This window comes from Schistocerca nitens, chromosome 5 (genome assembly GCF_023898315.1).
Source record: "Schistocerca nitens isolate TAMUIC-IGC-003100 chromosome 5, iqSchNite1.1, whole genome shotgun sequence".
NCBI classification, from domain to species: Eukaryota; Metazoa; Arthropoda; class Insecta; order Orthoptera; family Acrididae; genus Schistocerca; species Schistocerca nitens.
In genome coordinates, this window is record NC_064618.1 from 628,317,075 (window position 1) to 628,341,837 (window position 24,763).

General features: G+C 43.0%; 1 protein-coding gene across 1 annotated transcript in view; it reads right to left on the minus strand.

Annotated features, from left to right (window-relative positions):
* Nucleotides 1–24,763, minus strand: part of LOC126260624 (mucin-5AC-like) — a 237,387-nt gene that overhangs the window by 17,193 nt on the left and 195,431 nt on the right. Inside the window, exons 7-8 of the mRNA XM_049957962.1 lie at nucleotides 20,411–20,859; nucleotides 9,492–9,977 (exon numbers count right to left, since the gene is read on the minus strand). Of these exons, the coding sequence (XP_049813919.1) occupies nucleotides 9,492–9,977; nucleotides 20,411–20,859 (935 nt within the window). The remainder of the gene's footprint in view (nucleotides 1–9,491; nucleotides 9,978–20,410; nucleotides 20,860–24,763) is intronic.

The window sequence follows — 24,763 nt, forward strand, 5'->3', positions numbered from 1 at the left end:
TTGCATGAAAGAAACAAAACTTGGCCACCTAATACAACTTCTAGAGCTCTTTAAAGTAAAATATTAAGAAAAGGACTTCTGAGCAATTTTCATATAGATAATTTGAAGCAAAGTTGGGCCAAAAAATAGCTGTTTAAAAAAAATGCGAACTTTAGTTTTTTATATCTCCAAAAGTAATTGTGGGAGGAACATGAAACTTTGCACACCATAACTCACAAACACAAGGTCTTAGAATATAAAATTTCATTCTCCTATTGCTTTCCATTATTTCACAAATCTAGGGTGAAATTGACGATTTTTCAAAAAGTGCTAAAACGGGTATTTTTAGTCAAATTTTTCAAAAACGTGTTTTCTCCAAACTCTTCTAAACTATGGTCACTAGAAAGAGCATATTCTAAACTATCTAGAAAAGTGGATTTGGTTTTGCAATGCAAGCATATAAGGCCCTAAAAAGTAGCATCATCAAAGAGGCGCACTGGAAGTTTGAACACATTTTTCTGGCACTCTAATTATACTTGAAATCTTTTATTTTGCCTTATACATCTTTATTAATGTCTGGGGTAAGTGAAATAAAAAGTCTTGATGAATAGGACCTAGCTTAAGTACGAACAGCAAAAGAATAAAAATAGAAACAATGTTATTTCTTAATTGTCACCTCCCCCCCCCACTCTCTCTCTCTCTCTCTCTCTCTCTTTCTCACACACACACACACACACACACACACACACACACACACACACACACAATTATTATTAAGAATGAATGTGAATCGTAAAATTTATTTGCATAATCATCTAATTATTAGTTGCCTGTTTATTGAACAACACCAGCTTACTGATGGAAAAGAAGTGTATAAATGAGTTGCTATGGTCTATGGTGGCTTAACCACTGCTATTTTCATTTCACCTGAGAAAACCAGCATTCCCATTGCCATAGGGGCCACGCCCGATAGCTTAGCAACAACAGCCACGGGTGGGTTTCTTTACCACAGGATCCGAAGCCTGATAAGGGTTTCTTTACACAGGTTGCCAAGCCTGATAGTAAAATTATTTAAGTGCCCTGTGTAAAATTAGAAGGCACTCTTGGGTTCCTTAGATTATTTCCTCTAACCTATTTCAATTTTTGATATGCTACATTGATTTTCTGATGAATATCAAGAGGAATGGTGTATTTCCGGCCAGACTAATTTACTGATGGAGCTGGAATAACTGCAATAATGTGGTGTTCCGGAACCCAGCACTTGTCTCCTCTTGGTGGCCAATAAAATGAATTTGCTGGACCATGTGGGTGCATAAAGTTTATTTATGCATCCCTTTGCTCTGTGGAGGTGTCACAGATATTCCCAATCCTCCACACGTTTTCATAGATGCATGCAACATATTGTCCTGGTTGGAGAGCAGACATTAATATGCCTCCTTCATTACTGTGACCCATTTTATCTAGAAAAGATGAACAATCATTTGAAACTCTGCTGACCTGAATTGTTGTTTCATCAATAGGTAAAAAGTGATGATTTTCTCTAGTGCCTACTACAGTTTGTCCAAGTTTAAACCTCTCTTCTTGTGACACAATATTTTTTTCAATTTCATCTTTACTGACGAAAACAAATTAATTCCACTAATGTTTTCAGAGCATAAGTGAAACAGATCTAGGGGAGTAAGAATTTGTCCATTAAGTGGCCGTTGCAAGCTTGCTCTTGCTGCCAACCGCTTTGTTGTACCTCCAATCCCATCACAAGGTGATTTCCCGTGACTAGTAGCAAAAAAATTCCATTCGGCTGTCATTCCAAAATTACTCTTATGATAGCACAAATTTAGGAAATTCTTGAAATTTTTGTATTGAGCACTGGAACCATCACTGAAATAATGAATGTGGGATATCTGTGCAAACTATGCTTTTATATATTTGATGAGTTCCTTGATAAAAACGTGAACTGTAATAGTGTCATGCCGCAAACTATCACTGATAATGTAATAACGTAAAGATTCTACTTTCTCATTTTGACGAAAGTACATAACAAATGGATGAATTGTTGCTTGACTATTGTCCCAGTGGAAGCCTTGCACAGCATCCTGAATGATAAAAGAATAATTTTCTGCAAAATCCATTAGGACAACAAGCTCTTCGTCTTTCAGATGACATTTAAGGCCTTTAAGATGCAAGCTTTGATGCTTAGCAATGTAATGATGGCATGACAGACTCCATATTTTATTTTTTACATCTTCAATAAATTCATCCACTACCATTTGCTTCGTGTCCAGTGTGGCCCAATCGGTATGTATCCATTGCTTACGCACAATAACTTCCTGTGGCTCATGATCTAGGAAATAGCTGGCAACAATTTCAGATGCTATAGCTTCGGGCCCAGGACACCTTTCACAGCGATGTAGCATGCACTGTTTAGAGTTCAAACTGCAAACTGCCTTGCTGAGAATCTCCTTATAATTTTCACGTATACTAGCCCCGCTAAGCATAAGCTAATATAACATTTTTGAGAATTGCACAGACGCAAACAACATGCATTCCAGCTGATCCTACTGTTACACACCATTTGGGCCTAAGTTCACAAAACTTTGAGAACCCTATTTCTGGACCATTTATATTCTTATAGAGAACATACATTTCCCGTAAATTGCAAAGTAACAATCTTTTATGCACGTATGTCTTTCTATCTAAAAGTCTAACTGAAATACTATCTTTCTTTCCAGGGCACACCCTACTATACCCATAATCTTCAAAAAAATTTCTCACTCTACTAGCAACTTCTGCTGGTAATTTCCTGCTTTGCCTATTTTCGGGAAGTGCAAGAATGACCCTTCCCTGCCTTAAGCTTCCGAGCATTCTTCACCATTCTTTCGAACAAGCCGAACTGAGCTGCTGTTTGTCTGACTGTCCAACTTACAGGTGCCAAGGTTAAAATTTGCATCTGTTCTTTATGAATTGCATTCTGCATCTTGGCTTTCAGTTCAGTCAGCAAATGTGCATAGTCGGCACAGTTTCCACATTCCTTAATTTCACTAGCATCTTCAATTTGTCGGTTTACTCCCATTGCATTTACAATTCTGTTTTTAATCACATTTTGAGCCTTTTGAATTTTCTTTTTCACATATTGGGGCTTATCTCTGTAGCTTACTGTTCTCTTCAGGGGTGAAATACCGATAGACAATAAGCTACTATTTAATTCTTCTTTTGGTGTAAAGTCCTCATCAGAATGTGATGATGAGGCTGATAAAGCTTCGTCCAGGTGCTTATTTAAGGTAGTCTTGCAAGCCGGACAAATTTTCTGACCTGGCTTTATGTTATTAACAAGTTGCTTCTTGAACATATCAGAAGTCTTATTAGCTGTTTCAGTATCAAGAGTGCGAATTCCTGCCTTAAAATTATGATTCACCTTCCCAAAGGGATTGAAGCATTTTTTTGTAACCTCTCATATTGTGTCAATAACAGGGCTTCATGGTGTAGGCAAACTTGAGAGGTATTGTCCAGCATTTTAAAGCAGCTTTTTTGGCAAAGAAAGTGACATGACACTTTGTTCCACTATCTCCTAGCCCAAATGAGCAGGAAGGTATGCTGTTCCCTTCAGCATCCATCTCTAATCAGTAACTAAATAATGTATTTGGCCTCTAAGTGCAAATTATAATCTGCTTAAATTTCAGACAAATTGCTACTGAATGAAATTATACACAATGTATAATACCAATGAAAAAATCCAATAAGAGATATATGCTATAAAAGACACAATCAAAACAATTTTTTGTAAATTAGATTACAAACATTGACGGTCTTACGAATCACTTAACAAGCCACACTCAGTAAAGAGAACCCACTCACTATGCTGCAAACACACCACTGAAATACTGATTGTTCAAACAAGGCTAACAATAATGAAACAATCTGATTATTAAAGTAATTGTTGCCATTATATTTTCCATAAACAGTGAATCTTGTGATTTTTCTCTGTGGAACTAGTGGTTACGCATTTACCAAGATAGTAGGTTACGTTTAAGTGTGATTAAATACAAAATTAAAACTCTTAGATGTTTAACCAACCAATTTCACATGTTTCTCTAATAAATTTAAGACAAAAATTCAAAATAAGGTTTCAGGTATAATTTGAGTGCCAGAAAAATGTGTTCAAACTTCCAGTACGCCACTTTGATGATGCTACTTTTTAGGGCCTTATATGCTTGCATTGCAAAACCAAATCCACTTTTCTAGATAGTTTAGAATATTCTCTTTCTAGTGCCCATAGTTTAGAAGAGTTTGGAGAAAACACGTTTTTGAAAAATTTGACTAAAATACCCATTTTAGCACTTTTTGAGAAATTGTCAATTTCACCCTAGATTTGTGAAATAATGGAAAGCAATAGGAGAATGAAATTTTATATTCTACGACCTTGTGTTGGTGAGGTATGGTGTGCAAATTTTCATGTTCCTCCCACAATTACTTTTGGAGATATAAAAAACTAAATTTTGCATTTTTTTAACAGCTACTTTTTCGCCCAACTTTGCTTCAAATTATCTATATGAAAATTGCTCAGAAGTCCTTTTCTTAATATTTTACTTTAAAGAGCTCTAAAAGTTGTATAATATGGCCAAGTTTTGTTTCTTTCATGCAAATACTTACCGAGATATCTCATCTCAAAGTTGCTGAAAATTCAAGGACGCACTATAGAAAGCTGTGCTATGGTCTTAAACAAGTGACAGAATCTCCGAAAGTATTGAATTTCTGAAACTGAAGCTTTACCAGTGTTCATCGAGAACATGTGTGAATGTTCATACAAAATTTCATCAAAATCCATGATGGTCATGTGGGAACATTTCTCGATATTAGACCACTTGGCACGGAATGGCCCTCAATGAACAAGAAAAAAGTAACGTAGATGAAAAAACAATAAACAGATAGCGGAGGTATAGATATTGAATTTAAAACTCTTTTAAGGGTGAGAATTAAAAATGGAAGTTTCGTGATATACGACGGATAACTTTTTGTACTGGTATTTAAAAACAGTAGTAATAAAAGGTAAAATGAAACACAATAAGCACACATTTAAAACATGTAGCCGAAACACTGATATGTGAAATAAGAACTTTCCTGTCACTAGAAGTTAGAAGGGACATGGGACAGGGACTCAGTTGTTGAAGGGTAAAAGGTTGGCTGGTGAAGAGGGTAGGACTTCGGTGGTATAAGGATAGAGGACTGATGCATTGCAGTGATGGGGTGAGAGTGGCTGTTGGGACAGAAGAGGGAGTGGAGTAGAGGAGGGAATAGGTGACACTAATGGGTATTAGGATAAGGGGAGGGGGAAGAGAAACAGAAGGGGAAAAATGGGATGAGGATATGTATTTGGGGGGGGGGGGGGGAGGAGAGGAAACGTTGGTAAGTTGGATTGGGTGGAGTGAACCTATAGCTGGATGGATCAGTAAATGTTGGGGCGAAATTCATGATATGGGAGGGAGAGATGACTGAAGTTTCGTTGGGAGAGCATGTGGAGGATGTGTAAGTGGGGGGTTATTGGGATGTGTTGGTAATGGCGCGGCAGCGTTCGAGGATTGGATAGTAGAGGGGATTATTGGAGTCTAGTTTGCAGATGGTGTAGACTGTTCAGAGGTGTCCAGTGTGAATGAGGAGAGACAGGAATGTGGTGAGATGGTAAATACACTTTGTAAATTTAACCTTTGTTTAAGTTTTAAGGAGCGGATCTAATTATGAGAAACATGTAGCGAGGGGCAAGTGAGCTATTTGAGGGGAAAAATAAGTGAGGCGAAGAGACTCGCATGAGCCACTTCGCACACTGGTGAGCTCATAGTGATGCCGTCGCCACTGAACCTGAGCGAACTCTGTCGATCGCACCGAGTGGCTCGCAAACGACCAACAGACCTGCCAGCAACGTGCTGGAGATCGGCCCTTGAGCCGCTCGGCCCTGTAATGTATTCGCCCTTACCAATTTATTATACACTCACATAGGTGAATGTGATCGATTATCGAGCAAAGAGAGCGCTGGATTAATGATTTGTTGTTGCTCAGTGTAGAGAAGGTCGTTGTAATTGCGTAGTGGAAGCTGATGGATGGACGAAGTAATGTGTGTGTCTCACTCTTGCCGCAAGTGGACTCTCAGTAAATAAAAATAAATACACTGATTAGCGAAAAAAATATATTTGTTTTAGTAGAACTGAATAGCGGGGTACAGAGTGCCGCTTATCAGATTTCGCATCAGTCACTGGGTTACAGTGTGGACCACCTAGTGCATCATCAGAACAGCGTGTGTCAATTTTTGGTGTAGTGGGTGTGTGTTGAAATTTGACATGGGTGATATGTAAGACGAAGGTGGTGATTGTCTGCCATTGTGTTCAAAAATAATATATATGATTTAACATAGTGCAACTAATCACGACATTGATTACCTCGAAATCTGTCGGATAAATTCATTATTATTACGCAGTCGATGTTCTGTTGTAACATCCTCCGTGCTAATACCGATTGTCTTTAACCATCAGCCCACCTCAAAAAAGTAAAAGTTAGGCTGTTAAATTATTAAAACAGTTAACAATCAAGTTACGAGGCGTGTTTTGTAAGTAAGGTCCATTTTGTTGTAGACACTAGCAGTTCACACGCATACCGCAAAGAGTGCGTGCGTCGTGTACCGACATGTATCGGAAACAGCTGTGCTCAGTTTCTGCTCTGTAGCTAACTTGTACGGCTCTGTTCTGTGCTTTCAAAATGTTTAATACTATCAACTCGCCCGTCGCGTGTGAGGTTCGCTCAGTGATACGGTATTTGTCAGCAAGGAACCTGTCTGCTGCGGACATTCATCGACAGATTTGCGAAGTGTGATACTGTTATGAATGAAAGTAAAGTGCGTAAGTGGGTACGAGAATTCAAAGATGGCCGCGACAACGTCCATGATGACGACCGCTCCGGTCGCCCTTCTTTGATTACAGACGATTTGGTGGCTTCAGATGAAGCCAGGATTCTTGAGAACAAGCGCTTCACAATAACAGGTCTCTCAAGCGTATTTCCTGACGTGTCGAGATCGGTGCTTTACAACATTGTTTCTGAACACTAAAAACTTTAGGAAACTGTGCTCCTAACAGAGGAGAGATTTGAGTGTGCGATGAAGTTCTTGACTCGTTATCACGAAGAAGGTGACGGCTTCTTGGGTCAGATCGTAACTGGAGACGAAACATGGGTTTCGCATATCACGCCCGAATCGAAGCAACAGAGCATGGACTGGAGACACACACTCGCCTGCAAAGGTAAAGGTCAAACAAGATCTATCCCAGCGCAAAATCATGGCGTCGGTGTTTTGGGACAGGCATGGTGTTTTTTTGGTCGACTTCATGCAACGAGGAACCACTATCAATGCAGAAGCATACTGCTAAACCCTGAGAAAGCTACGCACAGCGATTCAAAACAAAAGACGTGGCATGCTGACAAAGGGAATTGTCCTTCCTATGACAATGCAAGACCTCACACTGCAGGTCAGACATGCGATTTATTAGACAGTTTTGGCTGGGAAGTTTTAGACCACCCACCCTACAGACCTGATCTTGCGCCGAGCGATTACCATGTGTCCCTCCACCTCAAACAACACCTCAGTGGCAACCGTTACAATGATGACCACGACGTGAAAACGGCAGCGAATTCTTGGTTATCGGAGCAGGCGGCAAGTTTTTATGAAGAGAGAATTTTAAAATTGGTTGAGAGGTATGATACGTGTTTGAACAAACTTGGCAACTATGTCGAAATATAGAATGAAGTGTGTACTTTCTGAAAATAAATTTATTTTTTTTGAAATAACCTTTCGTTGTGTACTTATTTTCAAATGGACCTTACCTAAAAAACGCACCTCGTATATTGTAATGTTACATGTTCATGTCCGTTTTTATTTCTTCTTTATACACTACTGGCCATTAAAATTGCTACACCACGAAGATGACGTGCTACAGACGCGAAATTTAACCGACAGGAAGAAGATGCTGTGATATGCAAATGATTAGCTTTTCAGAGCATTCACTCAAGACTGGCGCCGGTGGCGACACCTACAACGTGCTGACATGAGAAAAGTTTCCAACCAATTTCTCATACACAAACAGCAGTTGACGGGCGTTGCCTGGTGAAACGTTGTTGTGATGCCTCGGGTAAGGATGAGGAATGCGTACCATCACGTTTCCGACTTTGATAAAGATCGGATTGTAGCCTATCGCGATTGCGGTTTATCGTATCGCGACATTGCTACTCGCGTTGGTCGAGATGCAATGACTGTTAGCAGAATATGGAATCGGTGGGTTCAGGAGGGTAATACGGAACGCCGTGCTGGATCCCAACGGCCTCGTAGCACTAGCAGTTGAGCTGAGAGGCATCTTATCCGCATGGCTGTAACTGATCGTGCAGCCACGTCTCGATTCCTGAGTCAACAGATGGGGACGTTTGCAAGACAACAACCATCTACACGAATAGTTCGACGACGTATGCAGCAGCATGGACTATCAGCTCGGAGACCATGGCTGCGGTTACCCTTGACGCCGCAACACAGACAGGAGCGCCTGCGATGGTGTACTCAACAAGGAACCTGGGTGCACGAATGGCAAAACGTCATTTTTTCGGATGAATCCAGGTTCTGTTTACAGTATCATGATTGTAGCATCCGTGTTTGGCGTCATAGCGGTGAACGCACATTGGAAGCGTGTATTCGTCATCGCCATACTGGCGTATCACTCGGCGTGATGGTATGGGGTGCCATTGGTTACACGTCTCGGTCATCTCTTGTTCGCATTGACGGCACTTTGAAAAGTGGACGTTACATTTCAGATATGTTACGACCCGTGGCTCTACCATTCATTCGATCCCTGCGAAACTCTACATTTCAGCAGGATAATGCACGGCCGCATGTTGCAGGTCCTGTACAGGCCTTTCTGGCTAAAGAAAATGTTCGACTGCTGCTCTGGCCAGCACATTCTCCAGATCTCTCACCAATTGAATTAGTCTGGTCAATGGTGGGCGAGCAACTGGCTCGTCACAATACGCCAGTCACTACTCTTGACGAACTGTGGTACCGTGTTGAAGCTACATGAGTAGCTGTACCTGTACCTGTCATCCAAGCTCTTTTTAACTCAATGCCCAGGCGTATCAAGGCCGTTATTGAGGCCAGAGGTGGTTGTTCTGGGTACTGATTTCTCAGGATCCATGCACCCAAATTGCGTGAAAATGTAATCGCATGTCAGTTCCAGTATAATATATTTCTCCAATGAATACCCGTGTATCATCTGCATTTGTTCTTGGTGTAGCAATTTTAATGGCCAGTAGTGTAAGTCTTACGACAATTGTAAAGCCATAACTGGGATGTCGTAGGTCGCCAGGGCGTATTGGCGACGCCTCAGACGACATTTCCTCGTTGTGGTTATGGTGGGGGTGTGAACGAGATGACAGTGAGAGTGGGGAGATGGAGTAACTGGCCAGTGAGTTGTGAGTAGAGAGTAAGCGGCCCTCACCAGTCTGCCTGTCGGCGAGCGAGGTTGCCGAGAGCGTGGACTTGGAGCGCGCCAGGTCTGCGGGCGGCGGGCAAGGTGGCGGCTTGGAGGCGGCGGATCCAGCAGAACTTCCGGCGCTCGCAGAGGGCGCCCGGGGCGGCTTGCCGGTCGCGTCCGCCTTGTCGGACAGCGACGAAGCCGAGCCGGACTTGGAGCGCGGGGCGTCGGCCAGCGAGGACGCCGACGCCGACGGCGAGCGCGTCCTGGTCGTCTGCGCCTGCGTCTCTGAAGGGGCAGTCTTGGCGGCCGCCGCGTCTGCCGGCGCAGACGCGCGGGAAGACTCGGAGTCGTGCGGCGTGGCCGCCCGCGAGTTGGGGGCAGACGGAGCCGCCTCCACTGCCGCCTCCGGCCTGGCCGGCGGTGGCGCTGGTGACTTCTCCGAGAGCGATGCCGCTGAAGACGACTTGGAGCGCGTCGAGAGGTCCGAGTCTGACCTCTGGAGGCGACCTGTAACGGATGATTGCGAAAAGAATGTTGGAAATTGTTGTGGCACAACATCTTTTTTCTAGGCCAATTTCGGTTGAAAAAATGCGTAACTGGTTGTGGGTGGCCGTGCAATGTGCCCTCTTCAGCTCCTATCAGTTCCATGAAGCGCTACACATAGCCCTGAAAATGGTGTCTCTAAAGCCGTCGGCACACGGACCGTACTGTCGAACGTTAACGTTGAGCGTGCCAAGTTCAACGTGCTGCTGAACGCTCAGGAACGATGCGACTTGTGCATACGGAACGTGGGCCCCAACGTGGTATACGCGATCGCAACGCACTCCAGCGGCAGTTGAGGGATGCTTCTAGTTCGTAAATTACACTGTTTACTCAACGGCCACGCGTAAAATCTAGCCCTATTAAAACGCACATTTCCTCCATCGTCCACGAAAAGGAAAGTACCATGTCCAATCAATAAGGACACAGGTTTATAAAAGTTCCATTAGAAACAGTGCATTACAAATTTGGAATATTTCTCCGCATAAGATAAACATTATTTCATCATTCTCACATATTAGTAAAACCCCAAGGTCAGTGTTACTTGATTACTGTTCCTACCCAGTAGCAGAATCTTTGCAACATGTCAACTGCGAAGCGTAAAGGAAAAAGGAGCAAAATATCTTTATACAAGTAGCGCAAGCTGTACTGTACATTAAGCCAATCGAACAATGTCACCCCTCAAAAAAAAAAAAAAGGTGAACTTATATTTACGTAACATCAAATATTATAGTATATATTTATATTAAAGTAATAATAAAGCATCAGAACCTAATAAAAACGCGAATGTTAGGAAAACAATTTGGGAGTGTCGAGTCGCGAACCACCGCCCCTAACTGACAACTCTTTTCAGGACAGTGACGGTACTTTTTTTTTTAATAAAAACATTTATTCAAAAAAACAATGTTACACATTCCAAATACATACTAAGTTCATGTATTAACCATGTACACATGTTATACATGAAGTTATTTAAACATAACGGTTTGATCATTTCAATTACGCTGATGTTAAAGAAAGACAACAGAAGATTATGTTACTGACTAAATTACCAGAAAGAATTAAGTTAAACATCAAGAATATGTTTTTTTCGAGACATTCAAACTTCAACCTGAAGAAATAAAATCTGCACTTTGAATGACATGAGCTCCAATCTTTACAGAAGCATAATTAGTTCTTTATGATGGATATCAGCAAGTTGGTGGGATAATTTTAAATATAAAACAATTTAATAATCACATTAGACAATTTCTGAAATACTTGAGAATGGCGGAAGGAAATATATAATAAAGTTGACTAGCCTTCCAACTACACTTTCTGGACATTAATTGAATGTTAAGTATCTGAAGTGATGAGACCTATATAATCAGTCTTTCACTGCGAAACTGACTTACACATTACAGTGCAAAAATGAACAGGGTAATGTGCCAGCCATTGAATATTACATTTGTCAGATAGAATCTTATGGTTTTAACCAATCGGTAAGGACATTTCTATAAAAACTGTCTGTACTCATTACGCTGAACCAACATCACACATCTTACATGTAATCATATTATGTTACCCCTTGCTGGAAACCTTAATCGTGGATATGTTACTAATTGAAATTTAATTATAACAAATTGTACCAAGAACAATACGTTTTGGGTGAATCTTCAGTATGTTGCTGCCTTCAAATTGGCTACTCTCATAATACGCAAGTTACAATAATTCTTTTGCCACGAATATGATGTTTCTCATTATTTTATTGGAACGAATCACAGAGTTAACAACGGGTTTTCCAGCGATTCTCAATTTGCTGGTGCTCAGAAACGGCATATATACATACAGGCTTAAAATGAATGCCAATATGGCGCCTCACAACTCTGTACTGAAGGGAGACGGCGTTGTACCATCTCATTGGTCAACGCTCAGACGCACGCTCAGAAATCTGACATGCCAGATATTGCTAGGCACGTTCGGAAAGACTCCCGAGCGTGCTATTCCACGCTATGACGTCAGAAACTCGGCACGCTCAACGCTCAACGTTCGGATGCACGGTTCGTGTGCCGACGGCTTAACGGAGTTACGCTCCAAGCAGAGAGCTGTCTTTCAGTATTTTTTGGCGGAAAATAACCATCCCCAGATAATCGTTGGCCTTGTGAACTGTCTACGGAGACCTGGCAGTGCAAAAAGGGACGGTGAGTAGCTGCGGGAGGCGTCTGGCTTCATCACAACAAGGTCGCGCAAAACTCTCCGAGCTCCCGCGTGTTGACCAGCCGCACACAGCTGTGACTCCTGCAATGTTGGAACGTGTGGACACTCTCATTCGAGGTGATCGACGGTTCACAATCAAACAACATGGACATCTCTGTTTGCGCTGCTGACACACTCGTCCACCATTTGAAAGTATGCTTCCATTTGAGATGGGACCATTAAGTTACGGTCAAGAAATTAAAACATAACAGCAATCCGAGAAGAGTGGCAACCCTGTAGTCTTTTGAAGATGAGAATGAAACGCTTTTTCTTCTTTGTAGAAGGACCTACCGTCAGCAAGGAAATCAGATGATCGGGTAAAGTATTTAAAGTGTGAGCCTATGAGGATTGTACTGGGTGGTTTAGAGTTGAGTTACGTGAGTATCGGTGTGTCCCATGCCTCAGACGGAAAATGCAACATTGCCCCTTTGTGCCCCACAGAGTACCCGATTTTTCCCAAACGTATGAGATGTAACCATATATTGCACAGTGCTGAGCTATACATTGAGATCACAAAAGTCATGGGACAGCGGCATGCACTCATACAACTGGTGGTAGTGTCGCCCACACAAGGTATAAAATGGCAGTGTTTTGGTGGAACAGTCACATACGGTACGGAAATGGTTACGTTCAGCTATCTGGAGACCATTCGCAGCCGTCGCAGAACTTCATGTCCCCAAGAAACGATTTTTATTTTTATGGATGACAATGTGCCTTGTCACCGAGAAACAATTCTCCTCGATTGGTCTGAAGAACGTTCTCGACAATTCGACAAATGATTTGGCCATCCAGATCGCCAGACATGAATCCTATCGAAGATTTATGGGACCTAACCGAGAGATCAGTTTGTGCACAAACTTTCACGCTGGCAACAGTTTTGCAGTCATGACGTTTATAGATGCAGCATGTCTGCAGTAGAAGAGCCAAAACCAAATGGCGTAGCCTATTTATAAAATGGAGTGTTGTCCGGTAATCCGTTTTCTGCATTTAAAGAAGAAAAACGGTGCAACAATCCATGCTGAGTTGGTGGAAATGTAGGTCAACAGTGTACCATCCTAACTGGCGTAGATGATTCCAGTGTGGTCAACAAGGCCGGTTCGTAAACACTTGTCTACCTAAGCGACTTATAACCCCCCCTCCCCCTCCACTTCTGTTCCCTCGTACACCTTCACCCGTGTCAATTTTCGTTACGAAGCTTGATGTCAGACTTCGTTACTAAGTTTGATACCGACTGTATACAAACACCTGTCCCGAACAGAAGCCTTTCATTTGCGGCACCGCTGGAGCCCTTCTCAGCGGTGGCGTGTGTAGCTGAGGCCTTAAACCGGCCGTGCTGCTCAGATAAGTAGCAAAACATCTTTCTGTGAAGAACCGGCAACGACAAAAGAATCTCAAGTCCTACTGCACGAAGACAATCACGGTCGAGGTAATATAGAAAAAGTGAAATAAACCATGGATCGGTTTTCGACAAGTTGTACGATCTTTTGAACACGATAAAGGTCACCGCCCACTGGGTTTCATTCTCACACTAATCTAAAAAGTCTGCCAAAGTGAGGAAGCAGGGAAAATGTGGCATCTGTGTCAGACCAACCCAAACGACTTCTTTAGCTACTGTATCACCAATGGATGAGTGCAGTACGCAGTACTGTCATCCCGAGACAAAGCAGACAAACATGCAATGGAAACACGTGCATTGATCCTCCGCCGAAAGAGATGAAGACCCAAGCATTGTTGGGCAAGAAGATGCCGAATGTTCATAGGACCACACTGATGTGGTAGTATAGAATATGTTTTTAAGTGGTGAACCATGACAAAAGCATATCGAAATCTCCTGACGAGGTTACATTAGGTAGTCAAGAAGATGCGTCGGTGGGAAGATGCGAAAGACGGAGGGGATGGGGGTGAGGGTTTCTGCATGATAACGCCTCAGTTCATTCTGCAGAGGACACGTGCTGCTTCTTTGGACTACCAAATTTTGCCTCTTCCACCCCGTGAACTCCTGATTCGACACCCACTGACTTCTCCCTCTTTTCCCAGATGAAGAAAACATTGTGTAGCAGGAACTTCCAGAATCACGACGAGGCGTTTTTGGAGATGGAATGTCTCCTGAACAGCCAGAACAGCTTAACATCGAAACTGGGAACAACACACCAGCTACAGAACTGCAGGTGTTCTCCTATCTAGGAAGCAAGATTACACAAAATGATGCCAGCAAGGGAGTTATCGAAAGCAGATTGGCCCAGGCGAAGGAAGCCTTCTTCATTAAAAGAGCTCCACGAACATCATTTATAATTGATATGGAGATGGGGAAGAAGTTCCTGGATATATACGTTTGGCGCACAACATTTATAGAAGTGAAAAGTGGACCATAAGAAATATAGAGAAACTGGACGAAGTGAAATGTGCTACCGGAGCACGATAAAGTTAAATGGGCAGATAAGAGTCTAAATGAATAAAAACTAAAAGTACTTGGTCAGGAAACAGGTAGCTGTTGCACACTGACTGGAGGAAAATTTACTGTACGTACGCTTCTGTACGCATCCTAAGCTGTCTGATCTTATTCTCACAATAACTACGCGAAATATACAATGGCGATGGCAGAAGCCCATGTATCACCATTACCAGGAAAGTTGACACGTTGGGCAGACCTCTGTTGCGGCTAACTTGGCGTTAGGAGGATAAGTGGGAGCAGGTAGGGGCGCTGCACTCTCTCCTCTTTCCACTTCCCCTGTTCGAATCTCCTCCCAGGTGACGTCACGCTACAAACAATAAGCCATACTATTAAGAGTCGGAAGCACCTGATGGAGAAGATGGCGAAATCTTAAACGCTCGAATGTCTGCTCAAACACGACATGACTTGAGTATTTGAAATCTGGTGACTTAAAATGTTTGGAGCACTACTGTCCTAATAACTTTGTCTTTTATTATAATTTCATTTTAACAGTTTTCAATGATATTTCTTTCCGCTCGTTTTATCATAGGTACAAGGTTTGTAATTTCTTGTAGTAATCACTTTTGCGTGATTATTTTCTTCCATGAAGGGTCTGTTAATCAGTTATAATACACGTGTAAGTGTTTTTGTGAGTACACATTTTAGAATCTTGGCTTTAAATGAAAAATTTGGCATGCAAAGTCCATAGATTTTGTCTGATTTTAAGATACGACAGTCGTTGGCGTGTGCATATGTTTTTAATTTTTCATATTACCTCTAAAATTTGTCTTTTAAATTTTTTAAACATTCATTTGCGTTCTTGGTGCTGGTGTTTAAAATACTAACTTAACTTGATAGGCCACAGAAAACAAAAGTAATTGCAGAGTACGCTGTTATTCTCCCACTTGAATTTAGTAATTCAACCAATATGGTCCGCAGACGTAATTCTGATTGGGGAGAAATCACATATGGGGTTCCCGAAGGCTCAATCTTACGTCCGCAGTTGTTCCTCATTTATGTAAAAGATCTTCTATCTAATATACAAAAAGCATTTCGAGATTACATTACTATTACAATCAATCCTAGCATATATGCATAAACAGAAGAAATGGTAAACAATATTCTTAAAAGTGACTCTGAATGGTTTTCTGTGATCGGTCTCACCCTCAATTTTAAGAAGATGCGTCATATTCAGTTCTGCACACCTAGGGATACCACACCAACGATAAGTGTAATACAAGGCGAGGAAATAATACAAAGGGTGGAAACTTAAAAATTCTCATGTGTCCATACTGATGAGAATTTAGACCGGGAAAAGCACATTTGCACTTAGAATCATTTCAAATCTGCGGAGAGACAAATCAGTAACCTGACAAAAAAAAAAATGTTCAACTGTGTGTGATATCTTATGGGACTTAACTGCTAAGGTCATCAGTCCCTAAGCTTACACACTACTTCACCTAAATTATCCTAAGGACAAACACACACACCCATGCCCGAGGGAGGACTCGAACCTCCGCCGGGACCAGCCGCACAATCCACGACTGCAGCGCTTTAGACCGTTCGGCTAATCCCTCACGGCAGTAACCTGACATTTTGCATATTTTTATTCAGTAATATCATATGGGATGGTGTTCTTCATTGCTCAAAAACGTGCTTTAAGAATAATTTGTGATGCTCACCCACGATAGCCTTGTAGACATCTATTTAAGGAGCTGAGCGTTCTGACTACTGCTTCACAGTATATTTAGTTCCTCATGAAGTTTCTTGTAAATAATCCACTGCAGTTCAAAAATTACGGTGATTGGACAACATGGTTTTGGATTAACAGCGATTTATATAAATTAACTTAGTATTAAGAAAACAGTCTTAAACGCGTTTTTTTATTTATTTAGTGCCGACCGCTTTCAGCCCATGGCAGGGGCCATCTTCAGGACGAACATATGGTCGGCACTAAATATATAAAAAAACGAGATTAAGAATGTTTTCTTAATACTAAAATGACGATGATGTACATAATTACAATGCAAGAAGAAGAAATGACATTCATTACTCCACAATCAGGTTGTATTTAGCACAAAAAGGGGTGCAAAATGCTGCATAAAAATTTTTTGATCAACTATCCAGTGATATAAAATGACTTATAGGTAGCTGAGTAACATTTGGAAAGAAACTGAAAAAGTTTCTCCTTGACAGTTATCCCTAGTACGGAGAAGAATTTCTCTTATAGTTTTGTGTAAACGATGTTTGGTAGGAATTACTAACTCACATCTGTACTTTAAAAAAAGAGTTTAGAAATATCTAACATGTAACCATATTTTCAAATTAATTTGCAATATGAATGTAAAGTGACTTGTCTCATATCATTACGATTGATCGTGCCATATGATTCATAGAACATGCAGCTAATTAACTAACTTAGAAAAAGTTTTTCCCCCTCCTCCCCGCGTCTCCCCAGCTTTCCCCGTCATCCATAAAAAGCAGGACTTTACGAAAATTTCAGTTTTTTTATCATATGACGATATGTACATTTATGATATTCAAAGTTCGCAACTGTATTTGTTTGTCTGTCGCAGCCTTTTATGGATTAAGCACATCTGAAAACGGCAACCATTTGCCGAAAGCGCTAATGTGAATTTTTTTTATATGTGTCTAAACTACCGCTGACATATTAAATCTATATCTATATATAAAAGTTCTGTGTGTGTACGTACTGAAAAACTTTTCTCCATGACCACCCACTGCCACCCATTCTTGAGGGTGGTGCTAGATAGCCCTTGGTGTTATGCTGTTGGCAGGGGAATTTGGTGGCGGTGCATGGTAGTGGGCAAGTGTGGCGTGCAAAAATACGCGAAATATGGCACAATAAATACTCTTAGGAGGAGTTATGTACTCTGTGACTTACGAACTTAACCGTGCACGTGAAAATGCGTTTTTTTTGTTTCATTCGGCCGACATAATGCGATGCTTGTGCGGATTCGTCATTCAGATTTTAATAACAATGCGTAATATTAAACAGATCAGTTTTTAATATGTCAGCGGGTTTTTGTCAGTCACACCTTACCGAAGATCGACAGAGACACAAAGATAAATATCCAGATAGACTCAAAGATAAAAACACTTGTAACTAACAAATGAATAATTGAACGGCACACTACAGTGATTTCGGACAAACATTTCGCTTATTCTTCGCGAGTATAATCCTTCTTGTAACTAGCGCGTTTTCGTCAATCACTTCTCCTATTCTTCTTTTGTTCATTGACCACGTCGTAATATTGGCTTCATGGTGTTACCGGCGGTTAAATATGTCTCTGTAACGTAACTTTAACGCCAGTGTGGTTGGAGTAGGGTGAGTATTGAATAAGCGAGTATATTCAATAACACGGAAAAGTTCAAAAGTCTTAGAGAAAATAGATTTTTCTAAGAGAACTAAGTGTCCCACATCGCGCATTATATTGAGATATCTGCTAAACACAATTACCCACTTCCACCCTCCACAGTATTGGTGTAACCCGTTGAGGATTCTGTCACCACTACATTGCACCGTGAATGTGAAAATGAAAACATTTTCACATATACGGTAAAGCTCATAAGTCATGCACACACATCAAAAACAGTTTTGCATCACCCCGGTTACCAGAACTCCTTAAGGCAGACGTCGACTGTGGACATTGTATCAAAGATACAGTCCCTTTGACTGTTCAGAGATGTCATTAAGCCCGCCCAAAGATTTAAACAACCATGCATGAGCAGCATCTATTAGACGGAGGGGGTCCGACAGCCGATCAGTTGCAGTCATTTCACCAGGAAGGAGATGCACGGCTCGTGTTATCTAGACGGTCAATACCGCGCTTCGATCGCGTCCGCATTGTTACTTTGTGCCAAAAAGGGCTCTCAACAAGGGAAGTGTCCAGCTGTCTCAGAGTGAACCAAAGCGACGTTGTTCGGACATGGAAGAGATACACAGAGACAGGAACTCTCGATGACATGCGTCGCTTAGGCGGCCCAAGGGCTACTATTGCAGTGGATGACCGCTACCTACGGATTATGGCTCAGAGGAATTATGACAGCATCGCCACCATGTTGAATAATGCTTTTCGTGCAGCCACAGGACATCGTGTTACTATTCAAACTGTGTGCAATAGGCTGCATCATGCGCATCTTCACTCCCGACGTCCATGGTCAGGTCCATCTTTGCAACCACGACACCATGCAGCGCAGTACAGATGGGCCCAACAACATTCCGAATGGACCGCTCATGATAGGTTCAAAAATGGTTAAAAAGGCTCTGAGCACAATGGGATTTAACATCTGAGGTCATCAGTCCCCTAGAACTTACAACTACTTAAACCTAACTAACCTAAGGACATCCACACATCCATGCCCGAGGCAGGATTCGAACCTGCGACCGTAGCAGTCGCGCGGTTCCGGACTGAAGAGCCTAGAACCGCTCGGCTACCGCGGCCAGCCTCATGACTGGAATCACGTTCTCTTCACCGATGAGTTTCGCACGTGCCTTCAACCAGACAATCGTCGGAGACGTGTTTGGAGGCAACCTCCACTTTGCTACACTCAGTGTGTCTAGGGCGTTCATCCTGCTGAACGCCCTAAACACATTGAGTGTAGCAAAGTGGAGGTTTCCTGCTGTTTTGGGGTGGCATTATGTGGGGCCGACGTTTGCCGCTGGTGTTCATGGAAGGCGCCGTAACGGCTGTACGATACGTGAATGCCATTCTCCGACCGATAGTGCAAACACATCGGCAGCATATTGGCGAGGCATTCGTCTTCATGCACGACAATTCGCGCCCGTATCATGCACATTTTGTGAATGACTTCTTTCAGGATAACAACATTGCCCGACTAGAGTGGCCAGACATGGACCCCATCGAACATGCCTGGGATAGATTGAAAAGCGCTGTTTGTGGACGATGTGACCCACCAACCACTGTGAGGAATCTACGTCGAGTCGGCGTTGAGGAGTGGGACAATCTGGACCAACAGTGCCTTGATGAACTTGTGGAGCCAGCCGGAGTGGCCGAGCGATTCTAGGCGCTTCAGCCTGGAAAGGTCGCAGGTTCGAATCCTGCCTCGAGCATGGATGTGTGTGTTGTCCTTAGGTTAGTTAGGTTTAAGTAGTTCCAAGTTCTAGGGGACTGATGACCTCAGAAGTTAAGTCCCATAGTGCTCAGAGCCACTTGAACCATTTTGAACTTGTGGAAAGTATGCCACGACGAACAGAGACATGCATCAATGCAAGAGGACGTGCTACTGGGTATTAGAGGTACCGGTGTGTACAGCAATGTGGACCACCACCTCTGAAGGTCTCTCTGTATGATGGTACAACATGCAATGTGTGGTTTTCATGAGCAATAAAAACGACGTAAATGATGTTTATGTTGATCTCTATTCCAATTTTCTGTACAGGTTCCGGAACTCACGGAACCGAGGTGATGCAAAACCTTTTTTTCATGTGTGTATTATTTAGCTTTACGTAGGAGTATTTATTGCTCCATATTTCGCGGATTTTCGCCCACCACACTCATCCACTGACGCGCACTGCGACCAAACTATCTTACTAAGAGGATAGCTGGATTCATAACATCCTTAATGAGCTACATGTCTGCACATATCTCACATCTAGAGTGGTACTCAAGTCTCCTCCCACGGCAGTAATTCTGACATGGACAGTGCCAGGTTTCTCAGATAATCATCGTAGGAAATGTGTGGGACTGACCTATGATGGAGGAGACGTTCCTGGAGGAGGCGGCGCGGCTGAGCGGGGGCGGCTTCCCCGCCTCGGCGGCGCTGGTGGTGGCGCTGCCGCTGGGGCTGGACGCGCCGCTCTCGTCCTTGGAGTCCGGGGAGGCCCTGGTCCTGGGCAGGCTCTTGAAGGAGATGGCCCGCGTCACGCCCTTGGAGGGCGCCTCGGAGGATGGCGTGCTGGGTGCACTTGCGCTCGAGGCCGCAGCGGCCTTATCCTTGTCCTTGTCCTTGTCCTTGGTCGAGTCTTGTGCAGAGTCACCGGAAACCGATGGCGCGGTCGGCGACTTGGCGGCGCTGGTCGCGTTGGACGCCAGGCTGTCCGAAGAGGGGGAGGCCGACGTCCGCGGGGAGGATGACGTCAGCGAGTAGCCGCCCACGCGGGAGGAGCCACTGCCCGATGAGTAGCGCGAGGACGAATACCTGCGGCATAGCGCGCATTGCACAGCTTATTACACGAGTAGCGTGAGGACGAGTGTTCATCGGAGATGAGGGTATCATCTGGAGTGCCCCAGGTGGTAGGTCCGCTGTTGTTTTATATCTACATAAATGATCTTTTGGATAGGGTGAATAGCAGTGTGCGGCTGTTTGCTGATGATGCTGTGGTGTACGGGAAGGGGTCCTCGTTAAGTGACTGTAGGAGGATACAAGATGACTTGGACAGGATTTGTGATTTGTGTAAAGAATGGCAGCTAACTCTAAATATAGATAAAAGTAAATTAATGCAGATGAATAGGAAAAAGAATCCTATAATGTTTGAATACTCCATTAGTATTGTAGCGCTTGACACAGTCACATCGATTAAATATTTGGGTGTAACATTACAGAGCGATATGAAGTGGGACAAGCATGTAATGGCAGTTGTGGGGAAGGCGGATGGTCGTCTTCGGTTCATTGGTAGAATTTTGGGAAGATGTGGTTCATCTGTAAAGGAGACCGCTTATAAAACACTAATACGACCTATTCTTGAGTACTGCTCGAGCGTTTGGGATGCCTATCAGGTCGGATTGAGGGAGAACATAGAAGCAATTCAGAGGCGGGCTGCTAGATTTGTTACTGGTAGGTTTGATTATCACGCGAGTGTTACGGAAATGCTTCAGGAACTCGGGTGGGAGTCTCTAGAGGAAAGGAGGCGTTCTTTTCGTGAATTGCTACTGAGGAAATTTAGAGAACCAGCATTTGAGGCTGACTGGAGTACAATGTTACTGCTGCCAACTTACATTTCGCGGAAAGACCACAAAGGTAAGATAAGAGAGATTAGGGCTCGTACAGAGGCATATAGGCAGTCATTTTTCCCTCGTTCTGTTTGGACGTGGAACAGGGAGAGAAGATCCTAGTTGAGGTACGAGGTACCCTCCGCCATGCACCGTATGGTGGATTGCGGAGTATGTATGTAGATGTAGATGCGGCACAGCATGCGTGGCACAGCTTATTAGACGTACAGACTGAGGGCGAGTTCCTGCAGTACAGTGTGCATGGGATAGATTTTTACTTGAGTAGTGCGAGGATGAGTACCTGTGGCACAGCATGCAAGGCAGAGCTTATTACATGAGTAGCATGAGGACAAGTGCCTGTGGCACGGTTCACATGGGACGGCTTATTACATAAGTAGAGGGAGGACTAGTAACGGCGCCACAGCATACATGCCACAGGTTATTACATGAGTATCAGGAGGGCGAGTTCCTGCAGCATGCATGTCGTAGCTTATTACCTGAGCAGCGTGAGGACACGTACCTGCACTACAGTGTACATGGCGCAGACTTTTGCATGAGTATTGCAGGATGAGTACCTGCGACACGGTGTGCATGTGAGGACGAGTAGCTGCTGCACAGCATGCATGTTGTTGTTGTTGTGGTCTTCAGTCCTGAGACTGGTTTGATGCAGCTCTCCATGCTACTCTATCCTGTGCAAGCTTCATCATCTCCCAGTACCTACTGCAACCTACATCCTTCTGAATCTGCTTAGTGTATTGATTTCTTGGTCTCCCTCTACGATTTTTACCCTCCACGCTGCCCTCCAATGCTAAATTTGTGATCCCTTGAAGCCTCAAAACATGTCCTACCAACCGATCCCTTCTTCTAGTCAAGTTGTGCCACAAACTTCTCTTCTCCCCAATCCTATTCAATACCTCCTCTTTAGTTACGTGATCTACCCACCTTATCTTCAGCATTCTTCTGTAGCACCACATTTCGAAAGCTTCTATTCTCTTCTTGTCCAAACTGGTTATCGTCCATATTTCACTTCCATACATGGCTACACTCCATACAAATACTTTCAGAAACGACTTCCTGACACTTAAATCTATACTCGATGTTAACAAATTTCTTTTCTTCAGAAACGATTTCCTTGCCATTGCCAGTCTACATTTTATATCCTCTCTACTTCGACCATCATCAGTTATTTTACTCCCTAAATAGCAAAACTCCTTTACTACTTTAAGTGTCTCATTTCCTAATCTAATCCCCTCAGCATCACCCGATTTAATTTGACTACATTCCATTACCCTCGTTTTGCTTTTGTTGATGTTCATCTTATATCCTCCTTTCAAGACACTGTCCATTCCGTTCAACTGTTCTTCCAAGTCCTTTGCTGTCTCTGACAGAATTACAATGTCATCGGCGGACCTCAAAGTTTTTACTTCTTCTCCATGAATTTTAATACCTACTCCGAATTTTTCTTTTGTTTCCTTTACTGCTTGCTCAATATACAGATTGAATAAAATCGGGGAGAGGCTACAACCCTGTCTCACTCCTTTCCCAACCACTGCTTCCCTTTCATGCCCCTCGACTCTTATAACTGCCATCTGGTTTCTGTACAAATTGTAAATAGCCTTTCGCTCCCTGTATTTTACCCCTGCCACCTTCAGAATTTGAAAGAGAGTATTCCAGTTAACGTTGTCAAAAGCTTTCTCTAAGTCTACAAATGCTAGAAACGTAGGTTTGCCTTTTCTTAATCTTTCTTCTAAGATAAGTCGTAAGGTTAGTGTTGCCTCACGTGTTCTAACATTTCTACGGAATCCAAACTGATATTCCCCGAGGTCCCCTTCTACCAGTTTTTCCATTCGTCTGTAAAGAATTCGCGTTAGTATTTTGCAGCTGTGACTTATTAAACTGATAGTTCGGTAATTTTCACATCTGTCAACACCTGCTTTCTTTGGGATTGGAATTATGCAGCATGGCACAGCTTATTACATGAAAGCGTGAGGACGAGTACCTGTGGTACAGCACATTTGACAATTTTTTGCACAAATAACGTGAGGACGAATACCTGTGGCACACTGCGCATGAATAGTTTCTTATACGAGTAGCTTGAGGTCAAGTGCCTGTGGCACAGCACACATACAGCACCCTCATCACGAGTTCCATAGGATTTCAAATCACCAGGGTAACTTGCATAGCGCATAGCTCATTATTTATTCACATTTTGTGATTGTTACTTATTGCTGCAGTGTGCAGATTGTTTCAAAAAGCCTTTGCATCAGATATCTAGACGGTAGTAGGCACCAGCCATAGGAAGACGAGATTTCACCGAATGAGCACTCCGCCCCCGGTAGCTGAGTGGTCAGCGTGACAGAATGTTAACCCTAAGGGCCCGGGTTCGATTCCTGGCTGGGTGGGAGATTTTCTCTGCTCAGGGACTGGGTGTTGTGTTGTTCTAATCATCATCATTTCATCCTCATCGACGCGCAAGTCGCCGAAGTAGCGTCAAATCGAAAGACTTGCACCCGGCGAACGGTCTACCCGACCGAATGAGCAGAGACTAGTAAATTGGTGTGCTGCGGACAACCTATGCCAGTAAATTGAGTGTTTTTCGGCAAGGATACTGTAAGAATGAGGAAAAGCGGAGGAAAATAATATTTTACAAGGGAACCTGAACTTAAATTTTTCTCAGCTCAGACCCTTTGACGCGGAGCATATGACTCAATTATAAGCAACACACATTGCTTACTCATACAGCAGTGTGCCTACGCCCTGCTACACCCTCAGGGCCATAACCAATATGAAAGGACTTCTAGCATCTCCAGGAAACGTCAGCAAACGTTTTGCCTCTAACAAAAGTTGTTCCCCACAATATGATCTATCCCTCCTAGACGTTTGATGCAAAAACTCTGAAACGCCCGGTGTGTAACACTATTTCAAGTATGTAATGAATCCTAGAAAACTTCTCCTGCGTGAGACAATGTTCAGTAGCGGTTTGCAACGTATCAGTCCTGGTTATATCGACGGAACATTTTTTTGGGCATTGTGGGCACCGAACCCAGTTTTCTTATCCAGTGGAAAAGGGAGTGGGCTTTGTCCAGCCTGGAGAGAGAGGGTTGAACTTGCTG